This window comes from Cyprinus carpio, unplaced genomic scaffold (genome assembly GCF_018340385.1).
Source record: "Cyprinus carpio isolate SPL01 unplaced genomic scaffold, ASM1834038v1 S000006731, whole genome shotgun sequence".
NCBI classification, from domain to species: Eukaryota; Metazoa; Chordata; class Actinopteri; order Cypriniformes; family Cyprinidae; genus Cyprinus; species Cyprinus carpio.
This window is the reverse complement of record NW_024879334.1, coordinates 648,605-674,533: the sequence shown is the minus strand read 5'-3', so window position 1 is coordinate 674,533 and position 25,929 is coordinate 648,605. Positions and strand designations below refer to the sequence as shown.

The following is a 25,929-nucleotide window of genomic DNA, read 5'->3' as shown; positions in this document are numbered from 1 at the left end:
TGGGGTTGGTGAGAATTTTGAATGTTATGACATTTATGTGATCAAAAATGCAGTAGAAATTGTGAAATATTATTATAATTTAAAATAAACGTTTTCTATATGAATATCTGTTAAAGTGTAATTTATTCCTGTGATCAAAGCTGTATTTTCAGCATCACACTCCAGTCTTCAGTGTCACATGATCTTCAAAAATCATTCTAATATTCTGATTTGCTGCTCAAGAAGAAGATATTTGTGATACACTTTTGTTTTCAGGATTCCCTGATGAACAGAATGGTCAAAAGAACAGCGTTTATTTGAAAAATGTCTTTTTAAAAATCAATTAAAAATCTTTAAAAAAATTCTTATTGAGCCCAAACTCTTAACGGTAGTGTATCTGTATACAGAACATTTGATAGTTGGCTGTGAGTTACTCAATTTATGCTGTCAGTGAGTTAGTCACTGGTAACTTGTCGAGTCACGCCTGGTTAGGACACTTTTTAGAGGCAAATAAAGAAACATTTATGTAAATGAGTGATGTGCTCCGGGTTATTGACGGCTGAATCTCCAAAGAGGATGAGATTAAGAGTCTAATGAGTCTCTGAAGCACTGATCAGACGACGGACAGCGCACACGGGTGACCAGCGGTTAAAGCACAAGCGTCAGTACAGGTCTTTGTAGGGTTTGGAGTAGTTAAACATCAAGTAGTCCATGTAGTAGAAGTCATACGCCCGCTGGCGCCACGATGCGTTCAGCAGGGAAAAATAATGCTGTGTGATCTGAGTGGACGTTCTGGCCGCTTTGGGGTTCCCGTCTTTGAACGAGGGGTACGCCAGGTTCTCCGGCGCACCGATCTTTCGTAAAAGGAAGTTGGCGTCTTCTTCCAAGGTCTCGACTTTCCCGATGAAGTCGTAGTGAAGATGGCAGGGGCTGCAGAGCTGGTTGGCCGCTTCCCAATGGATGTCCATTCCCACGGGACGATGCACGTCCAAAAGATAGTGGATGAACTCTCGAAAGGTCACGCCGCTTCCCGTCTTCAGAGCCGTCTGCGATGCATTCACCCTGTATTTGGAGATGATGGGCTTTCCGAAGACGGGATGGTAGTAGGAATTGGGGCTCTCGAATTTGTCCCTGAAGGCCGACACCAGTCTCTCCATCGGCTCTCGGATGAACAGGACTTTGGTGTACGTCTCCAAGCGCTTCGTGATGCCTTGATGGTCGAAGCTGTCCAGGCGTTTCAGGTGATTGTCGTAATGAACAGCCACGTGATTGATTTCTCGCGTAGAGTTGGCGACGCCGGCCAAAACCATCAAGACTCTTTTCCAATTGGAGCATCCTGCTTTAGGCACCTCGCAGTACAGCAGTTTATGTCGGTCCTCCACATAAATCCGCGAGACGTGATGCGGCGTTATCGTCCGTGATATATTACTCCGATATTTCCCGCAGACCTCCCGTATGATCCGTCGACGGGACTCCTGGACGTCAGACAGACGCCGCGAGCTTGATGAAGATGATGGTGACTGTGAAGAGTTCGTGTGGGGTCGCAGCACAGGGCTGGTCTTTAATAGTTTCCGGTGGCGTTTGGTGACCTGTTGAGAGCTGGAGTCGTGCTCCCGGGACCCCGGCGTGGCGGCCTGTCGTTTCCACTGGGAATCTGGAAGCTGCATCGGTGAGATGGGGTCGATGTCGCCCTCCTCTGACCGCTGGTTGACTCTGTCACTGAACTGAGCACACTGCTCCTTCAAACACACACACATAAGACAAACCAATGATGCATACTGACATTATAAGAGGAATATATGTATTGTTATATTTCACTCCATATAAAGAAAAAATATATTTTAAATTAATTATTTGAAAATATTTTTTAAATGATCATAATTTTAAATAAATGAATATTGACATTATAAGAGGGGTATATATTTATTCTAATATATTTCACTCAAAAAAAAGAAATAATAATTTTAAACATTTTTTTTATTAATTATCATAATTTTAAATACATATATATAACAAACACAAATAAAATAAATATATATATATATATATATATATATATATATATATATATATATATATATATATTGATGCAATAGAGGAATATATTTATTCTGTTATATTTCAATCTGCTAAAAAGAAAATTTTAATTAATTATTTAAAATGAAATTTGTAATTAATTATCATCATTTTTAATTAATTTTCTCACAAATTCTCAGTATTTGTAAATAAAGAAAAAATATAAAATTAGTTACTTAATTGTGTTATTGTGGTTATCTACTGTAAAATTAAATAAATTTTGTCATTAATCACTACCCCCATGTCGCTCCAAACCCTTTTTATTAAAAGAATATATATATATATTCTTTTAATAACATTATCGTTGATGCCTTAAATAAATATGCAACAATAACACTTCAGCTACTACTACTATCAATAACCTAAAATTCAAAATAATAAAAATCCTAAATGCATGTAACATATATTTTAAGTTAAATTTAATTAAATTTATGCATTTAGCAGACGCCAGTATCCAAAGTTTAATTCTGCAGTGCATTCAGACTATCAATTTTTACCTATCATGTGTTCCGGGGAATCAATAAACCTAACCTTACGCTTTGGTAACGCAATGCTCTACCACTTGAGCTACAGGAGCACTGTATATAAAAAATAGAAAAACAAACAACCTATATATATATATATATATATAGCTTGCATTTTAGGATAAAATCATCAGTGTCTTCTGTAGCCATCAGATGGTTTGGCCCACCAGTGCACTCTGTTCTCCTCCGGATGAATAAAATTTCCTTACAGCTCATCTGCTCTGTGACTCTCTCTCTGAATATCTCTAACCACACTGATGAGGATTTTTGCTTAATTCTCGACGCCACCTGATTTCCAAAACATCGCAAATATCAATTTAACTTCTCATTTGGAATCTCACAGCAATAAAGTCAATGAAATGAATAATCATAAATCCAGTATTAACGAGGTGATTAGTTCGTTATGAAGTCAGGGTTCATTTGATTAGTGACGCCAGGTTACAGCCCAGCAATCTGCCCCTTCCCCAGGGACAATATGAGGGCATGAGAGAAGAGACGACAGGAGAAGATGCTTGATACTGTCACGTGTGTTTCTGAATAACACAGCAGTGAACAATACAAACAAAATAAGAGCATCTGCATCTTCTCACCTGCCTGGACTGAGTGCTTCCTCTGAACTTCACACCTGAAAGACAGACAGAAGACAGATTAGCTGTGCGTGCAAATGCAATAAAGTAAAAATATTTGATACGCAAAACTGAATATTCAAAATGACATGCATCACCTTTCAAAACAGTTCAACTTAAAAATGCATCTCAAGATCATTCAGAACAAAACATGTCTTAAGTGTACGTGTGTGTGTGGATTGTGTGTGTGTGTGTGCACAACACCACACATAAAGGCCACATGCTGCGTCTTTCTCATTCCATTTAAACAATCTCAAGCATTTCAAAGCGCTTATTCTGTAATTACAGAGTGAATGAGAAACATTCACTAATTACAGCTTTCCATGCATAACCATGTTACCTTGTTTCAAACATTTAATTGAGAAGCACTCACACACACACACAAGCCTAAACCCACCCCTACCCCTCACAGAAAACTTTCTGCATTTTTACAATTTCAAAAAAACTTTGTTTACTTTATTTGTATACTAGTTTTGCAAATGAGGACGTCCCCAAATAGAGGTTTTTGGTGATTTTGTCAGGTTTTGCTCACCTTTGGGTGCAAATTTGTCCCCAAAATATGGTTAAGTAGGTACACACACACACACACACACACACACACACACACACACACACACACACACACACACACACACACACACAAATTATATGGCATACAATATACTGTGTAGAGATAGACACCTGTTCAACTTATGGCAACCTGAAGAACACAAAAATATTATCTTTCACATTTTTAAACATTGTATTAATGTCCGTCTGGATCATAAAATGGGAAATATTTTGCAGGTATTCTAGCTTCATAATATCCTGCGCTATTTGACTAAGAAGAGACTGATGATTAAAATAAACCTTTCCAGAGTTGTAGTGCTGAATTAAAGGAATAGTTCACCCCAAAATAAAAATTTTCTGAAGATTTACTCAACCTCAGGTCATCCGAGATGAATTTGTTTCTTCATCAGATTTGGAGAAATGTAGCATTGCGTAAGTGTCTCAGTAATTGATGCTCTGCAGTGAATGGGTGCCGTCAGAATGAGAGTCCAAACAGCTGATAAAAACATCACAATAATCCACAGCACTCCAGTCCATCAGTTAACATCTGGAGAAGACAAAAAATGCGTGTTCGTAAGAAACAGATCCATATTTTTTCAATGTTTTCCCGCTAATATAAGAGTCCTCTATCCTCTATTCTTACAAACAGCTTTTGTCTTCTTCAGATGTTAACTGCTGGACTGGAGTGCTGTGGATTACTTGTGATGTTTTTATCAGCTGTTTGGACTCTCATTCTGACGGCACCCATTCACTGCAGAGCATCCATTGCTGAAACGCTGATGTAATGCTACATTTCTCCAAACTGGTTCCGGTGAGGACATTTTCAGCAGAGTTTCATTTTTGGGTGAACTATACCTTTAAGTTACACATAGTGCACATAGTGAATTCATCAGGACCAGCACAAGCAAAACCACACAGTCTTCACATATTCAGATCTGACTGTACTGAAACGTGAGATGTGCAAGAAACACATGATTTTTCAGACCTACATCATATGGATGTACATGCACACATACACCTTGATAACAAAATCACATGTTTGCATGATCATAAACAGTGTAAAACACCACACAGGTTCCTATGGCTTCTTGTTTACAGCTGAGAGACGTTGCTATGATCATCACTGTCACCCATCTTTCATCAGGGTTATGAATATTCATGATAAAAACGTTTGTTTACTTCTTCATTAGTCCAACTGTTAACACGTATTCCAGAGAAGCATCACTTCTAATTCTTGGTTCTCGAATGTTTTGACATCAGATGTGAGCGGTGTGGAGCGGACAGAGAGCAGAGACTTCTGGGATTTTGCCTGAAGCGTTGATGTTCTCTCTAGCTCCAAGATCGCTGTCATACTGCTTCATTAAAAGCGTAAAACACATGCAAACAGCTTTATATGCTACAGCAAGAATTCAGATTATTAATATCATTAGCAGTCAGAATAAGGGAGATGAAATTTGAGGAATATTACTAGAAAGAAGACAATCAAATATATGCCACCGGTCAAAAGTTGGGTTTAAGATTTTTTTTTTTTTAAATGTTTTTGAAAGAAGTCTGAATTCTCACAAGGTTGCATTTATTTGAATTTTCAGCATCATTACTCCAGTCTTCAGTGTCACGTGATCTTCAGAAATCATTCTAATATGATGATTTGCTGCTCAAGAAACATTTCTGATTATTATCAATCAAATACACTATATTTTTGATGGGGTAAGATAAAAGAAACTGTGATACATTTTATTTTTTCAGGGTTCACAGATGAACAGAAAGTTCAAAAGAACAGCATTTATTTTAAATAAAAATCTTTTGCACCATTATAAATGTCTTGACTGTCACTTTTGATTAATTTAATGCATCCTTTTTGAATACAAGTATAAATTTCTTTAAAAAAAGACCCTACTGACTTCAAAAAACTTTTGGATGGTAGTGTATCCCAGTTTCCACAAATATATTCATCAGCACAACTGTTTTCAACATTGATAATAATCAGAAATGTTTCTTGAGCAGCAAATCATCATATTAGAATGATTTCTGAAGATCATGTGACACTGAAGACTGGAGTAACGATGCTGAAAATTCAGCTGCGCATCACAGAAATAAATTACAGTTTAACAGAGATTCACATAGAAAACAGCTCTTTTTTGTAGTAACACAGTAAAAACAATTGTAATGTTTTTACTGTGTTTTTGACCAAATAAATGCACCCTCTGTGAGAAGAAGAGACTTCATTTAAAAACATTAAACAATCTTGTAGTGCGCAAATATTTAGTGAACTAATACACAATGGGAGTTTTGGGATTGGAGAAAAAACATGGATCTGGAAGTTGTTTTCAGGTTTGAACGTTTGTGAACTAATACGGTACGATCGTACAGCAATAGTGCAGCTTGTTTGCAAACAAACACTTCAGCTGTAAGTTGAAAAAAAAAGGGTTCCGTAAACAAATGCTCCTGTCAGAAGTGAGCCACGGGCTAAATAAATTACACCATGCAGACAAACTTACACAGAGCTGTTAATTGGCAAGCAGTTGATTAAAATGCAAAAGAGCTCTTGACCTATCGCGACCCCCTCACGCGCACACTGCGGCAGGAGATCTCCTCAAACGACTGTAGACGCGCTGAAACAACAGAGAGAGCAGCTGCAGACACCTGACACACGCTGCTCTTTAAACACACGAGAGAGAGGGCTGAGAAACATCTTGTCATTCCACATGCATGCTGGGAAGGATGATGCGCTTGATTTACACCCGAGATCTTCATAACTTCTGACTGAAGGGCAGAGATTTTAACCTCGTAGCAGCAGATGCTGCAGCTGACACACATTATAACCGAGAAAGAGAAGCCTTAGTTTCGAGAGAAGCGTTTTGCATGTGCAGAACTCATGCTTTCACATGATGTGGGTTTTGTTTTTAGCACATTGCTATTTTTTATTCGCGATACTTTTTCGCATTAATCTGAATATCATGCATTTGATCACTTGCAATCCAAGCAACAGCACAGTGGATGCTTATCTTAGCAAAGCTGACAAAATGAATGAATGCATAAAATAATAAAAACAAGCAAAATTAAATAAAACAGCAAATTAATAAAACAACTCTACAATGCATTCTATTTCTCCTATATTCAGTAGTAATAATAATACTGTGATTAGTACAGCATATGCAAAACTGTCTGAAATACCTAGATGATTTTATGGATATATGTCGAAATGTATGTATGCATGAGATACTGTATCCCACAAATGCAACAAAATTAAAATTATGGCATTTTTTAATTTTTACACAAACTTGATATGTATATGTATAGCCAAGATGAGAACTCTATTCAGATGCAACTTAATGAGACAATAGTATATTGCTGTTTGAAATGTTTGCATAATTGTAACACTATTTATGGCATTTTTTCAGTGTAATTTGAGTATTTTTTTGTTCTTTTATAATTTTAGCTTGTTTCAATATTTTTATTTAGCTTCAATGTATTTTAATTTTTAGTATTAATTTGAGTAATCCTTGAACTCCAACCTGTGTTGTTTTATTTGTGTAGTTTTATTTATATAATCATATTGTATTTATTTATAGCTTTGAATCATCTTTTGTTATTATACTGTGTATTCAGTTTTATTTTAAATATAAATATCTCTGGGCAAAAACACCCAGAGCCTACGTGATATTACAGCAGATCTTCCCTCTCCAGCACCGTGGGCTCCTCCATTCATTTCATTCAGGCTGCTCTCTCTCTCTCTCTCTCTCTCTCTCTCACACACACACACACACACACACAAACAGTCTGAGTGTGCAGCATTTCTAATCTTTTTTTTGTGTTAGCTGCCCTCTGGTGATGCTGGGCTTCATGCCCGCGCTGTCAGTCTGTCTGTGTCTGTATGTGCTGCAGGCCTGTATCATTACCAGTGCCACTGAGAAAGCCTTTAAATGAAATTCCTGGATTAGCACCGAAATTGAACTGAGGAAACAAACAGGATGCTAGAACTAGGATTAAATATACACACATACACACATACTGTATATGTACACACATTTTTAAGCAATATTGAATATACTGTAAATATACATTTACAAAATAGTAACATTATGTATTTTAAACAACATTTAATATTTTGCATATATAACAAATATTGTAATATATTTTATTAATGTTTTAATAACATATATATAATTTAATAATCTATCTATCTATCTATCTATATAATATTATATGTACAAAATATTATATTAAAACAAATAAAACAATAATATAATAAGAATAAAAAATGCATTTGTAATAGCTTATTTAGTAGTATATACGCATTATTTTAAATATATTTAAAACATTATATATATTTACAAAATATTAAATATTGTTTGAAATATTAAAAATGAAATAAACATATAATCATTTATAAATATACATTATTTTTAAAAACAGTATATGATATTCGTTATAATATTTTTTTACTATTATTTATTGTTATTTACCACATAAACTTACAAAATATTGAATACTTGTTAAAAACATTTTTTATATAATATTGCAAGCAATATCTACTTTTTATAAAAAGCAATATTTAATATTTTGTATATTAAGTATATTTACAAATTAAATATTGAAAAATGTTATATATATATATATATATATATATATATATATACATACATTACGCAATTTGGCAACTAAATGTTACAAAAATGTAGTAAATATTATATATGTACAATATATATTGAAATGTTAGGCTCCTATAACTCATGGATTGGTTGTGCTTAACGTGCGATGTGATGTTCTAGAACAGCAGAATTGTTCCTTTGATCTCAGAGTGCTAATGACAGCGGGTGACCAGCTGCGCACCACACGCAGAGTACGACGCGACCCGACCAAAGCAACCCCTCAGTACCATCATCAGGTGAAGCTTTATCTCCCTGTCTGTATCATTACACATCCCCCAGAGGGCTGAAACACCAACTCGAGCAAGTGACGAGAATAAAAACAGAGAAAAAATTACAGCCTCGCAAAAATAGCACAAGGCTGACCTACAGCAAGTAATGACAATGTGTTTGATCAATAGTGACCGGCCGACTGCTGCACACGATCCCTGTCTGACTGGCTCTGATCACTTAGGGCTGTGTAACCTTTAGAATAATCACACCTTCTCATTCTGTCACTTCTATCCTTTGTTCCAAACCCTAGTGAGCTGCTTCGGTGTCTGCTGTCCGCACAGGCTACTAACACACCGCACTGTCACTGAATGCTATATGTGACTCATTTCCAACACTCTACATAGGCAACAACCCACATGTAGCACATGAGAATCACAGCTGACTGCAATAGAGTTCGACCTTATTATGATGCTAAGCAAACAATGGAATTGCTAAGTGAGTGATGCACTATTTTAACAAAATAATTATCTACAGTGAACTGTTCACAGTATTTAATGTTAGAATTTTGTTAAGCAAATGATGTGATATTCTAATCAAAATACTTATACTTTTCAGCATGAATAATGAGTACATTTCTGTCAAAAGTTTTTGAAAGAAGTCTCTTCTGCTCACTGAAGATGCATTTATTTGATCAAAAATACAGTAAAAATGTGAAATATTATTACTATTTAAAATAAGTGTTTTCTATGTGAATATATTGAAAAATTTAATTTATTTCTGTGATGCACAACTGAATTTTCAGCATAATTTCTCCAGTCTTCAGTGTCACATGATCTTCAGAAATCATGAAAATATGATGATTTGCTGCTCAAGAAACATTTCTGATTATTATCAATGTTGAAAACAGTTGTGCTGCTTCATATATTTGAGGAAACTGTGATGCATCTTATTTTACCATTATTCTTTGAAGAATAGAAAGTTCGTAAACACTTTAGATTAGGGAACAAATATGCACTTTTCAAGCTTTCCCTAAACAAACTCCTAATTTGCTGCTTATTAATAATTAGTAAGGTAGTTGTTAAGTTTAGGTACAGGGCTTAGGATTAAGGGATCTAAAATATGATCATGCAGAATAAGTGCTTTATAAGTACTAATAAACAGCCAATATGCTAGTAATATGCATGCTAATAAGCAACTAATTAATAGCTAAAATTTGATCCTTAAAATAAAGTGTTACTGAAAGAACAGTATATATTTGACAGAGAAACATTTTGTAACATTATACATGTATTTACTGTCACTTTTGATCAATTAAATGCATCCTTGACGAATAAAAGCATTCATTTCTTAAAAAAATAAAATAAAATCAGCATTGTAAATATTATGCATACACATTTCCTTTAATTTGGAATATCACTTTAAGCAAAATAAGTTCTAGCGCAAAAGCAAAACATAGGAAAGCATGTATAAATTTATTCATAAATAAACAATTCTACTTTTAAAAAAATCACGAAGTTCAGCCATTTGATTTTTTTTTTTTTGTTCTCATGCACAAGCAATCAAATCCCATTCCTCTTCCATCTATAACCCTGTGTGCATCCCATCTCACACACAGCCTGTCGTTTTTCCATTTCCTATTTTCACTCCAGAATTTTTAGAGCTTCTGTGAATCTGCTGAATTTCCCTCTGCATGTCCGGACGGCGCTCTTCTCCGAGGGGGTCAGACAAAATCATCTGAAAGTCCTGGAGAGAAGCAAACGGTGTGACGCTACAGAATCTTCCAGACTCTAGAGTCTTTCTCTAAGTCTCAGTCATGTTTACTGTATCATCTGTGATCGTCAAGACGTTTTAATGAGAGGTTTCCCGTAGCAACAAGCGTGCTGTCAGACGACGGTATGATGTGCCGCTCTGCACAGAGATAAAGAGAACAATAATAACAGAAACAGAAAGTCAAACGGCAGAAAAGCAACACGCTGATCACTTCATACGATCTGTTACATAGTCAGGAAGTGTCAGTATGACAAAAGCTCATTTAAAAGGCTCTGACGCCATCGTCTGAACCTTTATGTGCTTCCACAAATAATTTTATTAACTAGTTCTTCAGAAAAAGCAGCATTTTTTGTATTATGTATACCCACGGTCTCAACAATATGCCTCAAGTGCCACTTTATCAACACCAAATCAGAAATATAGCATGATATTATTATTTCCTATTATTGTTGTCCATCCACAGTTTTTATTTTATTTATTTTTTTTTTTTGGTCAACAGATTCACCATGTTGCACATATATTCTGCTAGATAGACAGATAGATAGATAGATAGATAGATAGATAGATAGATAGATAGATAGATAGATAGATGGTCACACTTAAAAACAGACAAAAACCATGAAGGTGAGATGCATGTGTGTGTGAGAGTTTGAGGGGACAGTGTGTGTGTTTGTGTGTTTAGCAGTTTGCCAAAGCCAGTGATACATGAATGCTTACAGAGCCTTTGGGGGGAAAAACAGACACTGAGCCACAGAGAGAGAGAGAGAGTGAGAGAAAGAGAGACAGAAAGAACATATGTTGCCCAGCCGTACATGAAGTCTGTTTTTCGTGACACATGGTAAAAGTGAGCTGGACTCCATGGGTAGTGTGTGTGCCATTGGGAGGGGACATTCAGGTGTTTGTGTGTGTACCTTGTGTGTGTGTGTGTATCTAGGGGAAATGGGGGGTGTGTGCTGCACACCTTAGGGCCTATGCCCACATCTGTGCTGACAGAGCTTCTTCACAGCACTAACACACACACACACACACACACACACACACACACACACACACACACACACACACGCACGCACACACACCACGCACACACACACACACACACATCCACACACTACACACACACACACACACACACACACACATTCTACTGCAAAATTAATTTCACACACACACACACACACACACACACACACACACACACACACACACACACACACACACACATCATCATCACACACACACACACACACACAAAAGTCAACATGAACTATATATATATGAAGCAGCACAACTGTTTTCAACATTGATAATAATAAGAAAAGTTACACCAAATCAGCATATTAAGCAAGACTAGAGTAATGATTCCTAAAATAACATCAAACAATAAAAAAAAAATAAATAAAACAGAAAATCACAAAATTGTAAAAATATTTCACAAGTTTTACTGTATTTTTGAACAAATAAACACAGCGTCACTGTATTTTTTGAACAAACAACACAGCCCTGATGAGTAGAAGATAGACCACCGCCCTATGTGTAATGTCTGTGTGTGTGTGTGTGTGTGTGTGTGTGTGTGTGTACCATGGAAAGACTCTCAGCAGTGTGTGTATAGAGGAGTATCTGTGCCTCAGCACTGACGGGTTTGATGGTGCGCGAAAGCAGGTCTCAATGGAGGCTGCTGGAGCTGTGAGAGAAAGAGATGCTGTCAGAGAGACCGAGAGAGAGGCCTGGTGTCAGGAGGAGTCTGTCATCAGGAGGAGGTTGCAGTGTGGTTGCTGCTTCTGGATAAAGCAGCAACTGCCAGCCCCACCACCGCCGCAACAATAGACACAAATCCACAGAGTCAGATGCTGGTGAGTCTGACACCGCGTGCTGGATCTCAAAGCAAACACACACACACACACACACACACACAACACGAGAGACACACACACACACACACACACACACACACACACACACACACACACACACACATCATCATCACTTCATCATCACACACAGTCCACTTAGCATGGAACATTCAAAGCATTTATTAACATTACTATATATATTAACAAAGTAAAGCTCTTGCAAAAATAATGTTAATTCATCAGTGAAAGTTTTTAAAATAAATAAATAAATAAATAAAACTCAATTAAATAAATTAAATAATATATATATATATTAAGCAATTTATGGCAATACAAAAAAATAATGTTGTTAGTTATATCTTTATCACCCTATACTCTGAAAGTCTTTAAATAAATATTGACACGTATAATATATGAGGACATTGTACTATGAAATATAATTTCAAAATAATTTAAAAAACATATTTTTCAATATTTTATAAAGATTTCTTTTAGTGGTCAATACCGTACATTAAAAGAACACCCTGGTAATATTTCCGCACCACTACGTCTAATGCCCAAATATTATATGGATGGTATAGCTTGGATCAGTATCAACCAAATGGTGAGGGAACTCTGGAGGGTTTGTAGAATACTGTTAATAATCAATTAAAAACTTAAAAATTCGTAATAATGACGAGACGATCACCATCGATAACGACACGACTACTTTATATCATAGACCGCTGTTATTTTAAAAATACTCAAAACCTATTCCAAACAGTACAAACCAACATTCTGAGAATTTAAATGCAGAAGGTAAGAGAACACTTCCAGGAACGTTATGGTAACCTCTACACAATGTTACTCACAACTGGAAAACTGGAAATTTAAATCCCACACCCCGAAAGAATATCTGAATAATATGAACTTCTATCTGAACCTAACTGGATTCATTAACATCCCACACACGAACAGACACAGCAGCAGCTGTGCATCTTCTCTCCTTCTCACCTGTCTAAGCCGCCGCCCCCAAAGGGCACAGCAGGGACGCTATAGGTCAAAAGAGCTGTCAATCAAATGATTGACAAACAGGACTTGTGTGAATGTCATTCAGAGATACCGCTGCATGAAACAGATAGTTAATGATATCAGAAACAAGCCTCAATCCCACATATTCAACACTTGGTTTAGATGGTTGATAGAGCATTTTGATACAGCATATATATATAATTATAGTAAAATTATCACTGGGCAAATACATACTGAGCAATTGCGTACTGTGAAAGTTATAATTATTAAATACAGCAGAAATAGTACAAGCAGTATGGTAGTGTGCAATTCCAAATGTAGTCATTTTCTTTCATCAGCCTTTTGACTACAACAACAACAAAAAAAGAATTTTGATGTGTTTTAGATATTCATGAAATCTTAAGGTGAATGGTTTAGAGGTCTATGACATGTATGCTGCTTTCAAGTCCTACAGGGAAGTTCATATTTAAAAGTTCAGAAGATTGGGATGTGACGTGTTTTCAAGTGATTTGGGTCAGAATAAATGACTCGCCGGGCAATTTCATATTTACTTAAAAAAATGTTTAGCACTTGGAAGCACAAAATGAAGAGCAAAGGATCTGTCTTTTATGATTGATGTATTTCATCATTCTAAGAATGTAGTTTGGGCACACGAGCATGATAATTATGATATGTGCTCGTAAATACAGACCTGTCGACATGACATGAAGGAAACAATATGCATGGAGCAAAATCTGCAACGCACCCCATACTAAACGCCTACTTATACAGCAATGGGACTAGAAATTATGGCTGGAGTCAAGGTACTGATATTGTGATTCCATGCATGAAGAACATCCAGACGAGCAGTGTCTCTGGTTGAGCTTCCAGCAGGTGGGCAGGAGGAAAAGGTCAGCTGTGTTTTCCCAGAGCTTCAGAAGAGCGTGTGATCGCTGTAGTGCAGGGGATGAGTGCACGACAAACGCATCCAATTAACAATAAATATCAAGAGGTTATAGACACAGAACACACATATAGTACCAACCGCCCGAGGTGCGTCTCGTTTTATGCTCCGTTTACAAATGCAGAGATTTATTCTTTGGAGGTTTGTTGGAGGTGTATCACAGCAGTGTTATTTAAGTTTCACTGAGATACTTTTAGTTTTTTTTATTATTATTATTAATATTTTATTATTTGAATGTTTGTTTATTTTCATTGTAATTACAGTTAAAAAACATAGTTTTATTTAATTTTAAATATAAAACTTTATTTTTTAAAGCATATTTTCTTCTTATTATAGTTATTTTAGTACATCAAGTTAAACTAAATGAAAATGAGAAATGTTGCAATGGCAAATTCCTGATATAAAGTTTTTATATACTTTTTTAAAATCACGTTAATAAAGTTTATGTGCATTTTATTTCAAGTAATGAAAATGTGCTTTTAACTATGATAACCCTGGGTCACTGTTTCTACAGACAGATTCCATACAATGTCATAAAAATGCCTTAAATACAAATTAAGGCAAAAAAAGATCTTAAACTGGAGCAGAAAGTCTTAAATTTACAAAGTCAATCATGGCAATAAATGTTGCATGCACTACAAAAATGAAACAATAAATAAAATCGAAACATTCTTAAATCAAGATAAATTTACTTGAGATGCAAAATGAAGACATTAAGTTTTTGAAAAATTTAGTGAAAAAATGAGTGAGTTTATCTAAAAAAAATAAAAATAAAATTTAAATATGTGTCAATGGGGTGTGAAAACTGTTGAAAAGTTGATTTGACCATGCAGATATGTCTTTTTTTTAATCACAAATTCATTTAATTTTGATACATTTCTCATAAAAAAGTTATTTATTCCTTAAATCTTTTTTAATTGGTCTTAAAGCTCTTAAAATACCTTAAATTTACCTTCATAAAGCTTGCAGAAATCCTGCCATAACAGAAATAAAGCATATGATAAACAGAGCGCTGCAGGGATGACATTACTGATGTGTTCTGGAAAAATAGACCTTATTTCAGACATTTAACAAACAACTCAGTCAAAAAGCAGTTTACAAATGCACAAATGTTAACTTCCGTGTTCTAGGACTCTCTCTATATATATCATATTCCCATCCTAAACGCTATATGGCAAGTCAGAAGTTGATAGGCCACTTGGATGAAAGAGATCCAATGTTAAACAAATTGCCATAATGTTCGGGCTACTTCTAGAATGTCAACATTTCAATGATGTTTTTGCTAAGTATCTCTACATCAAATTATGAGATGATAAATAATGTTAACACTGAATAATTTACAGTACATGCTTAAGCTTTTCAATTAGCACATAGTTTGGGAAATTAAAACATCCTTGATATTAAATCGCATTACAAGGTAGAAACCGGAGTCATAATACCAGCGGCGTTCACTCATTTCAAGGTGCAGAAATCACTCCAAAGAGGTAATGAAACCGTCTCTCAAAAAATTACACCGTCACCTCAATCATTCTCACTGCCACCACGCCTTTGTAAGAGCTCTTTTGGGTTTCCAGAGGTGTGCTGAGAGAGAGGAGCATGTCTGGGTTTCTACAGGATGTCGATGAGCCAATGCTGCTGACATTGTTCCTGTGCTGGTGAGAAGCTTCTGCTGGGCCGGATCTTAGCATCCCACCTCAATGACTTTTAAGACAGAGAGCTGCTTTGTATAGTTGGGAGACAAATGCATGCTCATAAAACCTCAGTGCTCTTTCATGGGCAGCTTAAAAAGCCTCTTTAATGGCCCCATAATGCCTCCATCAACAAAGCAAACCCTCACTTGTGGTTTAATCGATAATGGAGCAGGACTTAAACTGCCTTACTGTGTCAGTTGTCTCATCTGTTTTTATTTCTCTATAGGAATTTTAGGAGAAACCTCTGAGACAACACATTGCAAGTGCATCATACTGCTTGAGGCTTCCTTAAAATTATTCAGGTAACTCAGTAAGATTCTCTTCAAACTGATAGAAGTTGACCTGAAAGGAAGACAGTAGCATACGCTTACATACAACTAAATAATCTGCTTGTAATCTGATTGATGCACTGAAACACCTCAATCGATCCAGTTGAGCTCAGACTGAAAGGTATGGTATAGACCCGAAATAATTTGATCAATAAGAAAAAAAATTATGCATGTAAATGCTTAAATTAGACTATTTTCTCAATCGGGTTCAAAAATACCTTGTGCATATATACAGTAGGCAATGCACAATGTATCTATTTACATATGTTTTATGTCATGCTTTTTAATATGAACTGGTCAGCGGATGATATTGAATATGTATTAAATATTTGCTAAAAAAGGTCTTCTGGCTGATAATACTTTTATGTCAGCAAGGCAAAACACAATTATATGTGCGGTTGCATTATTGCTCATTATTGACTTTCTCTTGGTTCTGAATTTGGCGACTGGTTTGGGTTTTGTTTGTAATACACACGTAATGCACATGCTAACAAATATGTGAATCGAAATTTAGTGTCCATATAAACAGAACTTTCAGAATGTGAAATCGGACTGGATTCATTGCAATTGACAAAAATGATTGCATGTAAACATACCTACTAATGCTCATCTCCTTTCTTAATTGTTTAAGAAATGCAACACCTGATTGCAGAAAAGTAGTTCTGAAGAGCTCACTGAAGAAAAACACTTGCCAGAAAATACTCCTCATTTAGCCTTTTGATGAGGAAACAGACTTGTGCGACTAAATTACATTTCCTGTAATTGCAATGCAAGAATAATAAACTATAGAGCACGGAAGTAAAAATTGGAGTAAAAGAAATTCCTTTCATTTGTCCACAGGGTAATTTATTTTTACTGATTACTTATAAACCATTAAAAACAGACCTGCTGTGAGCTCCAAGGTTAATAATAGATGGTATCGCATTGTTGAAGCCATCTGTTTTGAATCTGTTCAACTTTTTGTAAAATAATGTGGTTTCACAGCTGAATTTGTGAAAAACTACATTACCTATGATTCTGCGAGAAATCTCCCACTAATCAAAAATATGTAATCAAGTACATTTTATGCAATAAGAGATTTATATACAGTTTATATAGATACAATTAATAACTTTTTAATGATTAGTTTTATATTTCACCATTGTTTTTTAACTGATTGTCATTAGCAATGCTTTATGGGAGTGCAGTTCTTTCCCTCATTACATCCGTCAAGTGCACAGTCTTGTCTTTTTGTTCGATTTTAAATACTTTCTTTTTTTCTGTATTATATTCTTGCTCTTCGTTTTGTTAGCATTAAGTTTGTTAGAGAAGAGAAAAACCAAAGCACATAATAATTATAAAATTGGTCAACACACTCATTCAGACCACTGGTATTTCAAATGTACATCGCGTTCCAAAGTCATAGAAAAGAGTTTCTAGGTGGAAGGTAGTATATGTTAGATATTTGTCAATCACCTGATTAAGGTTTGTGATTACATGTAAAGCAGGAGAGCAGAGAGGCCTGGTATTAAGGCCATTCTCAATCGATTCAAAGTTTTCTTGGGAAGAAGACTGAAACATTAACAAAATGCCCCTTGTCTCTATTTTTACAGAGTCTGTGTCATGAGACAGGTAATCTTTTGAAGAGAAAGTATCTAATATTTCATCCAGTCCTCACAAAATAACATCTTTCCCCCCTGTGCTATTTTCTCTCCCACCATCTTCTTCATTCGACTGTAACCTGCTTGCATTTATAATGAAGCATTTGATCATTAATACTCTAAATATTTCCACACACAGAGGAATAAACAAAATGTGCTATTTGGTGTTTAATGCATTAAATGTGATTGTTAGCGCTCAGATATTAGAACGGATTCAATTCTCTACAGACAAAAACAAAGATATACGCTTTGATTTCCGCCCTCACCTAAATACACTTAAAAAAGCCATGAAGTAAAAAAAAATAAATAATGATGCTGGCTTCGTTATAGGAAATAGGACATGGAAATTATTGAATTATTTCCAAACCAAAATGCACTTTGCTGATGCAGGGATATTTTCATCTTATCATTGCATTGAAGCTTTCCAGAAAAAACAAAAAAACTAAAATCATTAGCATACGCAGTATTTTGATTACAAAAAGCACACCTCAGCATGAAATTACATAGCCATTAGCCATAAAACCAGCTCAGCTTTTCCCAATCAATCGGTGAGAACCCAATTATATTTAGCCGAGGATGCCTCATCCAAAATTGATACTGCTTCTCAAAGAGGCAATTTTAATAGAATTTGATAGCAAGAAATGCATATTACATCAATTTATTTTTCCTGTCAGGATGAAGGCAGCGGATCAATGGTAGTTTATCTGGTTTTGCCTACAGCGATTGTTGGTCCCCAGTGACCCTGGCGCTTCAGGGGAACGCGCGTTTAGCAGGGGAAAAATGTGCAGAAAAACCAATCGCTATTCCTTTGGGTCACCGGAGCACATTTTGCCACCAGCAAGCCGGCAGGTTCTTTTGTTCCAAGCTTATCTGGGAACAGATGATGAGGATTTATTGCAAATCAGATTCATTTCGGGCCTAATTCCTCACACCTCAGCAAAGTCCATGCCGCGCGCCTCATTTATTTCCCCCTCACACAGAACAGCACACACACATCTGATAAAGACACCAGTGTTGTAGCGCGGGCAGGTTTATCCTCACGACAGCATTAGATTTGACACATACGATAATCTCGGCCTCCATCTTTTACTGGCGTTATCAGTCATGAAGGCGACAGGGGAGCCTCTGTTTGCACCTGATGAATGATAGTGTCCGGATTACAAAACCAATGGGACTAAGTACCTGCATTAGTAACAGCAAGGGTGAATCAATCAGAGCAAGAGTCTTGTAATCAATAGATAAATCCAACAGCGTCTCATGGGAGGATGTATATAGACCTGTAACTCTATAGAGTTAATCGAAATTAGTAGTTGGCGTCCAAGTCTATATTGGAGCTGTTTTAGATAAATTCCCTCAAGTTCAAAAAGATTCATTTAGATTACTTCACTCATTCAGTGACTTTTTCTGCAGGTTAAGTATACTATGACCTGAGTCTTTTTGGGTTTTGAGTTGAGTTCCATTAATTAATTGTCTCAGCTTCTATATCAAGTGGATTTATATTCAAAAAAAGGTTCATTTAGATTAATTTACCTCTTTCAGTGACTCTTTCTGCAGGTTACATACTGTGAGTGTGAGTCTTTTGTGTGTTTTAGTGAGTCATTAATTCATTTGTCTCCAGTCATATCAAGTTGTTTGTATTCAAAAGGTTCATTTAGATTTAATTCACCCATTCAGTGAATCTTTTTTGCAGGTTACATACACAGTTTGTGTGAGTCTTTTTGTGTTTTGAATAGAGACAAATAATTAATTGGACTAAGTTACATCAAGTCAGTTTAGTTTCAAAAAAGGTTCATTTAGGATTAATTCCACCTCGTTCAGTGACTCTTTCTGCAGGTTTACATACTGTGAGTGTGGAGTCTTTGTGTTTTCAACAAACTCATTGATTCACTGGACTCAGCTTACTGTCAAATAAGTTTAGGTTAAAAAAGATTCATTAAGATTCATTCAGTCATTCAGTGACTCTTTTTGCAGGTTAAGCATATACTAGGTGTGAGTCTTTGTGTGTTTGAGTGAGTCATTGATTCATTGGACGGTTATATAAGTCATTTAGTTTTATAAGATTCATTTCAGATTGATTTACTCATTCAGTGACTCTTTCTAGTGGTTACATACTGTGAGTGTGAGTCTTTTGTGTTTTGAGTGAGTCATTGATTCATTGTTTCTGACAGTTATATCAAGTCATTTAGTTTTATAAAAGATTCATTTAGATTGATTCACTCACTCATTCAGTGACTCTTTCTGCAGGTTACATACTGTGAGTGTGGAGTCTTTTTGTGTTTTGAACAACTCATTGATTAATTGACCTGGTAGTTTCTATCAAGTCGCTTAGGTTAAAAAGATTCATTAAGATTAATTAACTCATTCAGTGATTAATTTCTGCAGGTTACATACTATGACTGAGTCTTTTGGGTTTTGGAGTGAGTCGATTAATTAATTGTCCTTAGTCATATTCAAGTTGTTTATATTCAAAAGGTTCATTTAGATTACCCACCTTATTCAGTGAATCTTTTGCAGGTTACATACAATTTGTGTGAGTCTTTGTCTTTTGAATGAGACAATATCACTGACTCAGTTATATCAAGTCGCTATACTTCAAAAGGTTCATTTAGATTAATTCACTCATTCAGTGACTCTTCTGTTACATAAGATTGAGTGTGAGTCTTTTGTGTTTTGAGTGAGTCATTGATTCATTGACTCAGTTATATCAAGTTGTTTAGTTTTATAAAGATTCATTTAGATTGATTCAATTCTTCAGTGATCTTTTCTGCATATTAAGCATACTGTGAGTGTATGAAGTCTTTTTTGTGTTTTGGTTGATTCATTGATTCACTGATTTAGTTATATCAAGTAGTATATATTCAAAAAGATTAACTTAGATTCATTCATCATTCCAGTTTACTTTCTCTTTGATTTTATTACCGTGAGTGTGAGTCTTTTGTGTTTTAAACAAACCATTGATTCATTGACTCAGTTATATCAAGTGCGCTTAGGTTAAAAAGGTTCATCACTCATTCAGTGATTCTTTCTGCAAGTTGTATACTGTGAGTGTAGGTCTTTTGTGTTCTCTGAGTGGAGTCATTGATTCGCCGATCTCAACTAACAATGTCATTCTTGAACCAGATCAAACCTTAATACCCTTTTATTAAAATGTGCATGTTTACAAATTCACATAGAGTAAAACAATAATGCTTATGAGAGAGAGACGCTTGGTGTTTCTCCAGCCAAAAGATTCGTTTATATCCATTCACTATTCATGAAGTGACTCTTTCTGCAGGTTACAGTAGTTATGTCGCGAGGTGGTGACAAGTGAGTCATCTATCTGTGTAGTGGAGTGGATTCCTCCAACTGAATCAAGTCTTATTATCAGTTATTGCAATATGCATGTTTACAGGTGGAAGCACCGTGCGTACAGTAGCTATGCTGGCAGATGGTGACATGTGAGTCATTTTTGTGTTATGAATGAGTCATTGATTCACTGGAGTCATTCCTTATGAATCAATTCTCAACATTGTTTTATGAGCAAACAAAACTAGTTTCGCGAGCCTACAAATCTTTCTGTTTTTGTTCATTGATTCTTAGGCTTCATTTTCTTTAAGATTCTTTGCACTGTGACTATTTTCGTCACAGTTAAAGCACATCTGTCCCAAAATGTAGAGTAGATATAAAGAGTGAACCTGTGGTTATGATAGTCTCTATAATGTTCAGATATTCATATGCAACACCCGATGGCTAATGGTTCCTGACACGCAGCGCATATCTGACTTGACGATGGCATAGCTACAGCTAATGAGGAAAACACAGTAAATGGGTAGCCAAGCGGTAATAAAATTCTTGAAATGAATGAATATAGAACAGAAAGAAAGTACAGCACTCTCCCTTTATTACAAATGTCCAAGATAATATTTTACTCTTATTAAAATCTCCCAGCCCTCCTTCGGACGGCCTCGTGCTTTACCCCAGGGAGTTTTAATATCCTTATAATTTAATATCAAGTCAGGTTTATGGATCTACCGCCGAGCTTGAAATCTCCCCAGTATGGCTGAGGAGCATCGAGGAAAGTCTCTTTCTCATTATTGCCAAATGTTGCATGAATAATCAGGCCGATCCCCCATCCCCACCCATGGCTCATTTAAAGCATCAGCTGATGATAATATTGTAAAATCCTCTCGGAGACATTGACGGATATTGAATTTGCATCTGTAAATAGTTCTTTAATTTGCTGAAATGCTGAATCGCTCATCTGCTCCTCTGGGTGCGTTTGAGAAACATTTGTGAGGCTTTTCTGAAAGCGGCCTGCTGGAATTTCATTATTAGGTTGTTTTGACGTTTGATTTGATTGAATGAGTTTGTCTGAATTTTGTTAGAGTTTGTTTTCATCCACATATCCTGTAGGTCTCATATTTTTGGGCCTGAGTCACATTAGATTTGCATCAGTAATGTAAATACCAGCATGAGCATTAACAACAGCTATCACAGAGACTTTTATTTTAGTCAAAGTTCTAGTGATTTGTTGTGTATTTTTGTCATTTTTGTTTAGCTTGTTTAGTTTTAGTTAATATTATCGCATTTAATTGAATTGTTTATTTAGCTGTATTTAGTTTAGTACTTTAACTACTAAACAAAAATGAGAACTGTTGCCTTGGCAACTACGTACTGTAATGTACGTTTTTTTAATATTTTATTTTCAGTTTCAGTTAATATCTATTTCATTTCAAGTAATGAAAATGTTTTTTTGTATTGTTTTGAAATACTGTTATAATTTTGGTTAATATTTTAAAGTAATTTTTATATTTTATTTTCTCTTTTACTTTTTTTTGCTAAAGTTTTGTGTTTTTGTCATCTGTTTTAGTTTTAAAAATATATCTATATAATTTATTTATTTTCGGTTATTTTAGTACATTCAACTTAAACTAAATTAAAATGAGAAACATGGACACTTTTGCCTTTTTTTGGTTTTTCAGTTTCAGTTAATATTTATTTTATTTCAAGTAATGCAAATGTTTATTTATTTATTTATTTATTTATTGGTTTCAGTTTTAGATAACAATAATAACCAGGATCTACACAAACACATTTCAACTCTTTTCTCTTTGTACAGAGAGCAAACTGTCATGCACTGTACATTATTTCTGGTCTATTATGATGCATTTTGAATAACAACCCTAAAAGAAACTGGTTGGTCACTTTACATGGCCGGTCAGACCGCTTAATATCTGCAAACTGGAAGCAGAGTGTTTATTTGAATACACAGAGACTTTGGCCCCTGCCGACATCCCATCAATGTGCGGCACAGACAGGCTGTGTCCCTCTGGCCTGACGGCAGCGAGCTGCCAAAAAAACAGCAAGGACATGGAACTAAGAGCCAGATTTACTGAATCCCTCAAGAGCAATTTACTTCACATTTGTCCGTAAGACAAAAGCCATTTTTTGGATGTTTTTGGATGTGTTTTTCCACGAGGCAGATGTGTAAGCTACATTATTTACTCACTCTCATGTTGTAAACCCATACAGCAAAAAATCAGATATGTTTTTCTGGGGGATAGTTTTAAATATATTTCAAAATATCCAGCAAGTAGTGCATGAAATATATATCGGGTAATAAAGATAATTAAATCTATTTATTTAAATATAATTTTCAATTGGTTTTATTTATGTTTCCTCGCATTTTTGTCAATTTTATTTTGGCCATATTTGCAAGTATAAATACACTTATATATTGCCCACACAAAATATTGTAGATTCACTTCATTTTTTTTTAAATATATTTTTAAAATATATTTAAAATTCACATATATGGCAAAATATTTATCCACTATGCTCTGATAAATTTTCGCGTATTTAATTAAATATATTTTCAATGAGTCTGCTTATGTTTTCCATATATTTTGTAGCTATTTTAGGATATTTCTAGCTATATTTGCATTGTAAAATATTTTTATATAGTAATCCACAATATATAGCATTCCTCAAAAAGTATATATTATTCACATATTAAATACATTTCAAAATATACAAAAGCTAAGCCAAAAATATGTATTGCTTAAATAGTTGTATTAATTATATTTATCTAAATATAAAATTTTAGAATTATTTTTTAAAGAGCTTTATCTAAATATATTTTAAATAATTTTTAAGGATTTTTTAGATATTGTCCAAAATATATTGTATTCGCTGGATATATATATATTTTAAAATATAAAAAAAATATGTTTTGCTAATATAATGTAAATATATAATTTATTTACTATATCGGTCAATGAGTTTACTCATACTTTGTAGCTATTTTTCAATGTAAACTATTTAATGTCCCCAATAATTGCATTCACTGCCCCTTCACGTCAAACTGTATTCGGTGTTGCATTTTCTTGCTCCTTAAGAACGGTTTTCTAAAATATTTTTGAAATTATATTTTCTTAAGCTGTTCTTTTACAAACATCTTAACTACCGCTTTAGTGTTGTGCAAAGATGTCTTGTTAAAGTCGGGCAGCCAGGACGCAGGAGGTGCTCCAGGCATCCCGAGGCCAATCAAGTGCTTGCTGACGGGTGGAGAACCGTTCTGGCAAAAACCCACACCTCTTGTCACTTTATTAGCAGGTTACAGCTCTTTTCCAGCGAGTGACAGTCAATTGAAGCGGTCCTCGGTAAATGATCCGAGGAGCAGCAATGTGGCGCTCAGATGCTGATATCTCAGGGATACGGAGTGTTTGGCAGGAGACATTTCCTTCATTACAACCTGAATCCCACGGATTACATCTTCTCAACTTGTATGGCAAGGTTATGAAATGGAGAGAGTTTGGCAGCCGTACGGATTCGGGTCCTCGGGGGTATGGCTCTATGATGCTAATGAAACACACACAGCTTAGCATCTGTTTCTAACCGATCGGAATGAGCAACTGCTGTCTGAAATTAGTCAAGAAGTGACATTTGTGAGAAATTGAAGGAGGATGTTAATTTCCCAACTTTGACAATAAAGGTCGTGCTGTAGGGCTTTTAGCAATGGAGAATACATTACAAAATAGCAACATTTAATTACACGCTGCATTTATTTGACTAATAATATAGTAAAATCTATATAAAATATTGTAAGATATTATTATACTTTCAAATAACTAAATCACTCTTCAAATGTAATTTATTCCTGTGATGCGCAGCTGTATTTTCAGCATCATTACTCCAGTCTTCAGTGTCACATGATCTTCAGAAATCATTCTAATATGCTGATTTGCTGCTCGAGAAACATTTCTGATTATTATCAATGTTGGAAACAGTTGGGCCGCACAATATTTTTGTGAAAACTGTGATACATTTTATTTTTCAGGATTCAAAACAGCATTTATTTGAAATAGAAGAATTGTGTAACATCTTTTCATTTTTAACCAATTAAATTCATCCTTGCCGATATCAATGCTTTTTTTTTTCTTGAATACTTTTTAAGTATTAAAAAAAACCTTTTAAATGGTAGTGTATGTGTGTGTGTGTGTGTGTGATATCTTAGTTTGTTTGAGATACTATTACAGTTTATATAATAATTAGAATTTATTTTTATACTTTCTGCTTTAATTTTTTTTGTAATTTTGTTGTTTTTATGTGTTTTTAAAAAATAAGTTTAATTTCATTTTTAGTCATTTCATGTCAGTTTTAGTTTTACTTATTTTAGTACATATAAAGTTGGTGAAAATGAAAATGTTTTCCAGCAGCTAACAGTGAAAAAACTAAGTTTATTATTATTGTGTCATTATTATTATTAGTATTACCAGCTGTCCTTAGATAACATGTATTTGAATTTCTGTAGGCACAACTACATAATGAAAATAAAGTGAGTTTCAGGACTTTTATTCTTTATAAGTTTGACACTGCACGGAGTTATGAGGGCTGAGTTGCGAGATATAAACTTACGCTCTGAGAAAACATTAGTCTTTTTTTCCCTCAGGGGTGTAGCACATATCTGGTAAAAGTGTGTGTGAGGACAAAGTTGCAGTGCGTAAAAAAACAGTGAGATAAAAGCATTTGAACAGAACAAAGTAGCAAGAACGTTTTAGTTTTAGTTAACATAATAGCCCTGATCTGAACTGAAAA

The 25,929-nt window shown here is 35.0% G+C and overlaps 1 protein-coding gene across 2 annotated transcripts in view; it reads right to left on the bottom strand.

Annotated features, from left to right (window-relative positions):
• Positions 1 to 230: 230 nt before the first annotated feature.
• Positions 231 to 25,929, bottom strand: part of LOC122144591 (carbohydrate sulfotransferase 8-like) — a 39,836-nt gene continuing 14,137 nt past the window's right edge. The window contains exons 2-3 of one of the 2 annotated variants that reach the window (XM_042755622.1): positions 3,170 to 3,204; positions 231 to 1,718 (exon numbers count right to left, since the gene is read on the bottom strand). In XM_042755622.1, the coding sequence (XP_042611556.1) occupies positions 642 to 1,646 (1,005 nt within the window). In that variant the 5' untranslated portion in view covers positions 1,647 to 1,718; positions 3,170 to 3,204 and the 3' untranslated portion in view covers positions 231 to 641. Of the gene's footprint in view, positions 1,792 to 3,169; positions 3,205 to 25,929 lie in introns of those variants that run through there. The other variant, XM_042755621.1, reaches the window with a different exon arrangement.